Here is a 10,248-nt window from a genome sequence, read left to right as displayed (position 1 = left end):
TATTTTAAATTTTTTTTTTCGAAAACAAAGGAGAAAATTTTTGAAAGATTTTTGAAAATAAAACAAAAATAAAATTACCTAATCTGAGCAACAAGATGAACCGTCAGTTGTTCAAACTCGAACAATCCCCGGCAACGGCGCCAAAAACTTGGTGCACGAAATTGTGATCTCAGGCAACGGTGCCAAAAACTCTGTACGCACGTCTTAATGAATCATTTTTCATTCACAACTTCGATACAACTAACCAGCAAGTGCACTGGGTCGTCCAAGTAATAAACCTTACGTGAGTAAGGGTCGATCCCACGGAGATTGTTGGTATGAAGCAAGCTATGGTCACCTTGTAAATCTCAGTCAGGCGGATATAAAATAGTTATGGAGTTTTCGAACATAAATAATAAATAGATAGAAAATAAAGATAGAAACACTTATGTATATCATTGGTGAGAATTTCAGATAAGTGTATAGAGATGCTTTCGTTCCTCTGAACCTCTGCTTTCCTGCTGTCTTCATCCACTTAGTCTTACTCCTTTCCATGGCTGGCTTTATGTAAGGACATCACTGTTATCAATGGCTACTTTTAATCCTCTCTGGAAAATGGTCCGATGCGCTGTCACTGCATGGCTAATCGTCTGGAGGCATCACCCTTGTTAATGGATGCATCCTATCCTCTTGTGAAAATGGTCCAAATACTCTGTCAAAGCACGGCTAATCATCTGAGGTTCTCGATCATACTGGAATAGGATTCACCCTCCTTTTGCGTCTGTCACTATGCCCAGCACTCGCGAGTTTGAAGTTCGTCACAGTCATTCAATCCCAGAGTCCTACTCGGAATACCACAGATAAGGTTTAGACTTTCCGGACTCTCATGAATGCCACCATCAATCTAGCTTATACCACGAAGATTCTGATTAAGAGATCCAAGAGATACTCATTCAATCTAAGGTAGAACGGAAGTGGTTGTCAAGCACGCGTTCATAGGGAATGATGATGATTGTCACTTTCATCACATTCAGGTTGAAGTGCGAATGAATATCTTAGAAGCGGAATAAGTTGAATTGAATAGAAAAACAGTAGTACTTTGCATTAATCCTTGAGGAACAGCAGAGCTCCACACCTTAATCTATGGAGTGTAGAAACCCTACCATTGAAAATACATAAGTGAAAGGTCCAGGCATGGCCCCCATGATCTAAGAACTAGGCGTCCAAAGATGTTTAATACAATAGTAAAAAGTCCTATTTGTAATAAACTAGTTACTAGGGTTTACAGAAGTAAGTAATTGATGCGTAAATTCACTTCCGGGGCCCACTTGGTGTGCTTGGGCTGAGCTTAAATGTCACACATGTAGAGGTCAATCTTGGAGTTGAACGCCAGTTTGTAACGTATTTCTGGCGTTCAACTCTGGCTTGTGACGTGTTTCTGGCGTTTAACTCCAGACAGCAGCGTAGAACTGGCGTTCAACACCCTTTTATGTCATCTAAACTCGGCCAAAGTGTGGACTATTATATATTGCTGGAAAGCCCTGAATGTCTACTTTCCAACGCAATTGGAAGCGCGCCATTTTGAGTTTTGTAGCTCCAGAAAATCCACTTTGAGTGCAGGGAGGTCAGAATCCAAAAGCATCAGCAGTCCTTCTTCAACCTCTGAATCTGATTTTTGCTCAAGTCCCTCAATTTCAGCTAGAAAATACCTGAAATCACAGAAAAATACACAAACTCATAGTAAAGTCCAGAAATGTGAATTTAACATAAAAACTAATGAAAACATCCCTAAAAGTAACTAGATCCTACTAAAAACAATGCCAAAAAGCGTATAAATTATCCGCTCATCATTAGATCACAAAGCTCTGAGTTGAATAGTTTTGTTACTGCTTACACCAAATCAACTTCTGCCCCTCACTTAATTATCTATTGAATTGAATTTTCAAGTGAAAACTCTGAATGGTGTATGGTGTATTTCATTTCAGTGAGAAATGTATGGTTTAAGGCCTTATACAATTGCCTAGAAAACTCATTATTCATTTCTTACTTTTACTTTTTATCTAACCTGTAACTTTGATGTAGATATATGATCACCAGCATCACATGGGCCTTCTCATAATGGAGATAAGGGAATTGGCTTCCAAGTATAAGCAAGTTAAGACCTTGGCTGAGTCTTCTGAGTTAATGCATAAACATGATTCAGCCATGACTAAATCTGCTTTAACTGAAGCAAGACAACACGAAGAAAGTTTGAAGAAGACAGTCAGAGGCAAATTCGCAGTTAGAAATTCAACTGAACTTTTTGAGTAAATTAGCAAAGGAACAATGGGATGCATATAAATCTGTGATTGATAGCTGCAGCAAGCTCAGATCAGAAAAGTTATTTCTTTCAAATCATTTGTGGTTGTTTAATTAATGGAAGTAACATCAAAATTAGAATTTTTACTCCTGTGGATGTAGAGTAAACTGATTGATAATGCTCACTGTTAAATAACTAGAATATTTTGGCCTTATGGTATGCCTTGTATTAGATTAAATTTCTACATTCCTGTTTATTAGTTATTTTAATGAGATAGGACATCTTTACTATTAGACTTATACAATTAAGTTGACTTTTGATGGGTTTGAAAGAGATTATATATCCAACTTTACTGTTTGCCTGGTTTTCAGTTTCAAGTGGTGTGACTGAATTTCTAATGCACATATGTGATATCATGTTCTTGAGACTACACTTCAGGCTCTCATGTTCTTGCTTTTCTTCTTGTGTTGATGTTGAAAATGCAATTCTCACAGTGGATAGAGCAAGCTTCTGAACCCAATAAGGAAGCAGTTATTAAAGCATTGCTAGGTGCAAAAGAAGCTATGCTTGGGATTAGATATCATATGCGCCTAATGGGTGAGGCTGCAGGTGTTCCTGTAAGTTCCTTACATTGATTTGGCACTTATTATTAGGCTTCTTCTGTTTGAATGATGTTGATTACAAATTATATCTGCTAGTAGAATATCACTACTCTTTCCTTGCAATTCATGCAGATTGAACCAGAATCACAAACAAAACTTTTAGATGCTACACTGAACTTGGAAGGAGTGTTGTTGGCTGGAGTTCCAGGAGTAGGAGGATTTGATGCTGTCTTTGCTGTTACTTTGGGAGATTCAAGCAGCAATGTGACAAAAACATGGAGCTCACTCAATGTTCTTGCCCTTCTGGTTAAAGAAGATCCTTGTGGCGTTTCTTTAGAAAGTGCTGACCCTAGAACAAATGAAATCACTTCAGCTATATCTTCAATTCATATTGAATAATTTATTGTAAATATTGTTTATTTTTAATACGATGAATTTGTTTATTTTTTGAAATATTGTAAATATTCAAATATAAATTAAATAAAAATTTGTATTAAATTTATATTTATTTTGTATGAAAACAAGTTTATTTTGTAATTAGAAAAAGTAAAAAAAAAATTCTATTTTACTTTACAGACGGATTTACAGACGGATTTTCTGTCTGTAATTATGATTTTCCAAAGTTTAAATTACAGACGAAAAATTCGTCTGAAAATCTATCTGTAATTACAGACAGAAAATCTGTCTAAAAATCCGTCTGTAATTACAGATGAAAAATCCGTCTGAAAATCTGCCTGTAATTACAGACGAAAAATCCGTCTGAAAATTCGTCAGTAAATAGTAAAAATCCGTCGGTAATTTTTCGACGGAAAAAAAATTCGTCGATAAATAATTTCCGACGAGACTTTTACAGAGGGACAAAATCCGTCGGTAATTTCGTCGGTAACCAAAAATTCGTCTGTAATAAAGACTAAATCTGTCTGTAAATCTGTCTGTATTTATCCATTTTCTAGTTGTGATCATCTTCTCTTTCACTTGTTGCTTTTTGATCTGCAGTTGACAGATGTCTTTTCATGGACCACCTTGAGTAAAAAGCATCTGAGTGTAAAGCATCCAATTCAAATTCTAGTTATTGCATGAGCAAACAATTATTTTTCAAAATGAACAATCTTTCTTAAAAAACCTGTACCATCATTTAAACAAGAGAGTCGCATTTCAAACAACTGCATCATCCATTCCAATTCTCTTAACTTTTTAAGTGTCTATACCACTTTCCACTTAACTTGAGCAATCTCGAACTTATTATCATTGGCATCTTATTTAATTCCACATTGTTTATATCAAAATCTTTAAACAGAATAATTATCATCTTTCTCCTTACTTTTATGCACAAAATATTGTTTATATTTATATCTTCAGATATTGTTGTTTTAAAAAAATGTTGTTTAAAATTATATTAAAGACAACAATTACAAATATTGGTATATATTCTTAGTCATTCAAGATTTGAATTGCATATATACACAAAATAAAAAATTTTGAGCATCTAATATTTATTTAAATAAATGAGTAATTTGGTCAACTCAAATTGACCATTGATATCTATAACTAAAAAAGTATTATATATTTTCTCAAACATAGCCTAAAATATCATTGTCAAAAGCCAAAATAGTTGTGAAAGTTCAATATAAATTTCTTTTCCTTCACTTTAATAGTTTGATAATTTATGACTTTTGTATTGAGCAGTAAAACTATAAAAGTATATTATAAATTTAGAATAAATATTTATTCTGACTCTATCTATTTTTACGGAAGACTATATAGCCTCAAATTAAAAATAAATGACTAAATAACTTTTTAACTATTTATTCTTTTGTAGTCCAAAAATAACGTTATCCTTTGTAAAGAGTAAAGACTATACAATCCCTTAAAATGACTTCGTGGCCGAGAGATCCCTTCTTCACAAGTAAAAAGTTAATTTTGGAGGTTAATAAAATCCTACACAACCAACAAAAGTGTAATAAGCTTTTTCTTTTGTTTTTTGTCTTTATTTTATTTTATCTTGGATAAAGATTTTTTTTAATGCAACAGCGTACATACAATAGACTGATCTAATCAGCCTTATCACCTTTGGACTTTTGTAAACAGAATCCATGAAAATACATCACAACAAAATAATCTAACGACACCAGTCCAAAAGAAAAGAAAATAATCCAACGCTAGTATACTGGGATTTGTTGGCCTCCAAAAGAGCTGCGCCGAATTCAAATATTGGGTTAAACTCATAATATAGAGCTCATAATAGGTATAGTGTGAGTGAGAGAGTGTGTGTGTTACGTAAGAATTAAAAAAAAATCTCTCTTACTAGTGAAATCTATCCGATCTTTCACTAGCTCTATGATAAATTTATATTTTATGATGATTTTTAGATTAAAAAGAATAAATTTTATTAACTTAACTTGCATGTATTCTTTGTAAATACATACCATAGTTGTCAGAACCAAACCGGTGATTGAACCGGTCAGGCTACTGGATCACTGGATCACTGGTTCAACCGGTGGGTCACTGGTTGAACCGATTGACTCGGTCCTATATAAATAAAAATAAAAAATAATTAAAAATTTAAAATTAAAATTTAAAATACATATTTTTACTAACATTTTAACAATTTCAAGCTATTTTAAATAATATGGAATAAGAACAATAAATATTTTATTATTTTTACTCTATTATAGATATTTTTATTTTATTTTTTATATTAAAATAACTATTATTTTTAATTTTCAATAATTTATTGATTAATTTATATTTATTATACTATTAAATAGAAATCAAATTAAAAATTAAATACTTATTTTCAAAAATATATTAATAACAATCAAATATCAATTCTTATATATAATTTATGGTGCAAAATGAGATAATAAATAAGTCACTAGTACAAAATACTTTTTCAATTTAATGAATAAGAAAAAAAATAAAACATAACACAATCAATATTAATATATTAATATATTTATATACTATGTGTTTTTAGTTGTTACCATGTGAATCCATATTTAAAAGATAAAAAAAACATAAAAATTCAGTAGTTTATTATATATTTAATTTTTGTCATTTATTATATTGAGATGCATGTTGGTGCAGTGGTAAGATGGGAGGTGTGATTGCTGGCTTTCCTGGGTTCAAATTCCACATCACTCATTTTTGGAGTAATTTGGACAGGAGCTTCTACCATGGTTCGGCGCAGTGGTAAGATGGGGGCGTGATTGCTGGCTTCCTTGCGTTCGAATCCCGTGTCACTCATTTTTTGAGTAATTTGGACAGGAGCTTCTACCATGGTTCGGCGGCGCGCGGGTCTAGTGGAATATGGGGGTGCGAACTGGCTGGTTTTCAACGGGTTTGACCACCGTTGATTGGTTTAATTGTAGGTCCAGTCTAAATTACTAATCGAACTGGCCAGCCCACCGGTTTATCGGTTTTCCGGTCGAATCGGCCAGTCTGGTCCGGTTCTAATAACTGATACGTACTTTTATGAATTTTTTTAACTATATTTAATTGATTGAAACCTATTTTTTAGCCCTTTAGAATTGTCAAATTAATTTCACTTTTATTTAATTCAATGCCTTGATATATTTATTGAAGTTGTTCGAGATTTAGAAGGTAAGAATGATTTAGAAATATGGATATAAATAATACAAAAGCAGAGATTTTACAAAGAAATAAAGAAGAAAAATCCTGTGTTGTATGCACGTACCAGTTTGATCGTGTGTCTTATTTAAAATGACACGTGACTTGCGATGCGATTTGGGGGGAATTTTGGTCCTTTTAGATCACTTTTGAACCAATATGAATCAAGATTTAAGGGCGGTCAAAGAAAACTCATCATACACTCATTTTTATCATAACAAGACAACTATACCTGAAATAGAGAAATCAAATAAGAGAATGGAAGAACCCAAAAGAGAGAATAACAAGCCAGAGATAATAGTTGAAGATATGGAAGAAGGACTCTTCAGCATTGTTATCAATGAGGAAGCTAAAAAGGAATTATAGAAGCTTTGGTGGAGATCCCTCACAATCAAGCTATTGGGGAGAAAAATAGGCTACACAGCCATGAAAAGAAGAATAGAATATATGTGGGAAAAATTAGGAGAACTTGGTATCATTGACTTGGAAAATGACTTAACCTTGTAAAATTCTATGCTCAAGAGGATTTGGATGTTGCCCTTTTGGATGGACCATGAAACATTTATGATCACTATTTGGCAGTAAGATTGTAGAAGACAAAGGTTAATCTTTTTACAACGAGTATTGATAAGATCATAGCTTGGATTTGCTTATCTTGCTTACATATAGAACTATACAATGAGAAAATTCTAAGAAAAGTTGGTGACCTCATTGAAAAAACTTGCAAGATTGATTACAACACCTGTCATCTATGCAGAAAAAAATATGCCCTTCTCTGAGTATGTTTATAGCCCTCTTGAGTAATTTGGACAGGAGCTTCTACCATGGTTCGACAGCGCGCGGGTGCACTGTGGACCCACGCGGGTCTAGTGGAATATGGGGTACGAACCGGCTGGTTTTCAACGGGTTTGACCACCGTTGACCGGTTTAATTGTAGGTCCGGTCCAAACTACTAACCGAACTTACCAGATCACCGGTTCATCGGTTTTTCGGTCGAACGGCTGGTCTGGTCCGGTTCTGATAACATTGATACATACTTTTATGAATTTTTTTAACTATATTTAATTGATTGAAACCTATTTTTTAGCCCTTTAGAATTGTCAAATTAATTTCGCTTTTATTTAATTCAATGCCTTGATATATTTATTGAAGTTTTTCGAGATTTAGAAGGTAAGAATGACTTAGAAAGATGGATAAAAATAATACAGAAGCAAAGATTTTACAAAGAAACAAAGAAGAAAAATCCTGTGTTGTGCGCACGTACCAGTTTGATCGTGTGTCTTATTTAAAATGACACGTGACTTGCGATGCAATTTGGGGGGAATTTTGGTCCTTTCAAATCACTTTTGAACCAGTATGAATCAAGATTTAAGGGGGGTCAAACAAAACTCATCATACACTCATTTTCACCATGACAAGACAACTATACCTGAAATAGAGAAATCAAATAAGAGAATGGAAGAACCCAAAAGAGAGAGTAACAAGCCAGAGATAATAGTTGAAGATATGGGAGAATGACTCTTCAGCATTGTTATCAATGAGGAAGCTAAAAAGGAATTATAGAAGCTTTGGTGGAGATCCCTCATAATCAAGCTATTGGGGAGAAAAATAGGCTACACAACCATGAAAAGAAGAATAGAAAATATGTGGGAAAGATTAGGAGAACTTGGTATCTTAACCTTGTGAAATTCTATGCTCAAGAGGATTTGCATGTTGCCCTTTTGGATGGACCATGAAACATTTATGATCACTATTTGGCAGTAAGATTGTAGAAGACAAAGGTTAATCCTTTTACAACGAGTATTGATAAGATCATAGCTTGGATTTGCTTATCTTGCTTACATATAGAACTATACAATGAGAAAATTCTAAGAAAAGTTGGTGACCTCATTGAAAAAACTTGCAAGATTGATTAAACACCTATTATCTATGCAGAAAAAAATATGCCCTTATCTGAGTATGTTTATGGCCCTCTTGAATAGGTTTTTCGCGGCTCCATCCTAGTTGCATCCGAATAGCCAGGCGGCAATCCGAGCATTCGAGTTGGTGTGTGATTTTTAGAGATTTCAGCTCGGGTTGAGGTCTTTCTATTTTTCTTCCTTTATACTATTCCACATAAGGAAAGAAAACATCAGAAAGACTATATTTCTCTTTGTGCCCAGCCGAATCATCATATCTTTGATTTGTTTGAAGATTCCTTTCACGGGTTTAAAGTGGAATATTTTAATGTTCGTCCGGCCCATAGTCATCGTTCGTTTTGGCAGACCTTGGAGCACGAGCGCCAAATTGTGACTTATTGGAATTTCACAGCTGTGGCTTCCTACCTTATGAGGATAACTTACGAGGGGCTATCTCCCAAAAACAAGGACATTGCCGATATCTTATTGGCAATTTTTGGAGACAAGACATTGAACCCTCACGATGTAATGCGGAACCTTGAGGCGGGTAGATCTTTTGTGGCTAGGTTTCTCCTTTGTTCCATGTTTCCGAGTTTGTGATTTTGTTGCTTTACTTTCGAGTTTGTGACTTGTGATTTTCCTTTGTGTTTGTGTTATTTTCCAGTTGAGATGGCTGGCAGGCAGACAACTTTAGCGAGGTTGAAGGTTGTTTTTCTTCGTGATTCTGAGAGTGGGGGTGATAGGATCTCGCTGTCAACTCCTCAACTAATCTCTCAGCCAGACTCGCAAATGATTTCTCAAGAGATGGTTGCTACTGGGGCAACTAGTGTTGATGTTGAGGTTGTGGAGATTCCTATTCACAAGTCTAGTAGGAGGCAAAAGAGGCCAGTTGAGGGAAGCAATGGAGAGAACTTTAAGGAGGAGGTGTATGTTCCTTCCATGATAGATCGAGGCTTCAATGCTCTAACTTTCATTGATCAACACCTTCTTCTGGGTACCAAGGACTTCTTCCATGTTTGCGACCTTGCCAGCCAGGCAAAGTCTGTATATCGCGCTCTCCTCCATTCAGTTGCCATTGTTCGGAAGGTGGAGCCAATGATGTCCTAGTTTTTTTTATTTTGGATGGCAAGCTTTGCCAGTCTCAGGTGGAGGTCGATAAGGTAAAGAAGTAGATGGAGGATGCCAAGACTGCCCAATTGAAGGCTGTGATGGATGCTGAGGATGTTAGCTCAGAGATTCTATCTCTCTCGGAGTGGGCTTGTTTCTTAGCTTGCTCAGGAAAGGAAGCAGGTCAATGAGGCTGAGTCGGGGGTTACTTCCGCTCATATTGAGGTGGAGTGTTTGAAGGCTGAGGTCGTTCTGTTGAAGAAGCACAAGGAGGGCTTGATCGTTGATGCTAAGGATGCTATTTCGGCCACCGAGGAGGCTTTGAAGGCTCAGGTCTGGGTATTGACTCCCGATGTTGATGTGACCATCATGAGAGCCTTTCGGACCGTGAGGGATGGGGAGATTATAGACTTAGAGTAATTTTTATGTTTTCCAAAAAATTTCTAGGTTTGTAAGCCATTTGTTCGGCATATAGATATTGCTTTAGTGGCCTTTTTTGTCTATTTTTTTATATGAACAATGTTTTTGGGCCTCTTGGTGGGCCAAACTTAATATTTATTTGTTGTTGGATATCTATTTTTTTGGCCTCGAGGGTGATCAGTCCCCGGGGTGATCGTTTTTGTTCATACTATTTTACTTTGGTAAAAACGTGAGGAGTATGTAGAGTCGTCCTTTGAAAAAAATTAACTTCGTGTTAAAGGTTAGACCTCGTTAAAACTTCTCGTTGTTTTTG

At 35.2% G+C, this 10,248-nt stretch overlaps 1 protein-coding gene across 2 annotated transcripts; it reads left to right on the top strand.

The window, feature by feature from the left end:
* Window positions 1-2,142: 2,142 nt before the first annotated feature.
* On the top strand, window positions 2,143-3,313 carry LOC112759036 (phosphomevalonate kinase, peroxisomal-like). 2 transcript variants are annotated; one of them, XM_072219601.1, is made up of 3 exons: window positions 2,143-2,358; window positions 2,773-2,895; window positions 3,013-3,313. In XM_072219601.1, the coding sequence occupies exons 2-3, from the start codon at window positions 2,842-2,844 to the stop codon at window positions 3,277-3,279; spliced, it is 321 nt and encodes a 106-aa protein (XP_072075702.1). In that variant the 5' UTR covers window positions 2,143-2,358; window positions 2,773-2,841; the 3' UTR covers window positions 3,280-3,313. The 2 variants fall into 2 exon arrangements, with proteins under 2 accessions (XP_072075702.1, XP_025663638.2); XM_025807853.3 differs by lacking the exon at window positions 2,143-2,358 and having other exon boundaries at window positions 2,530-2,895.
* The last annotated feature ends 6,935 nt before the right edge of the window (window positions 3,314-10,248 follow it).

Source organism: Arachis hypogaea, chromosome 16, assembly GCF_003086295.3.
Source record: "Arachis hypogaea cultivar Tifrunner chromosome 16, arahy.Tifrunner.gnm2.J5K5, whole genome shotgun sequence".
NCBI classification, from domain to species: domain Eukaryota; kingdom Viridiplantae; phylum Streptophyta; class Magnoliopsida; order Fabales; family Fabaceae; genus Arachis; species Arachis hypogaea.
The sequence above is the reverse complement of the archived record's forward strand: the minus strand, read 5'-3'. Positions and strand labels throughout refer to the sequence as shown.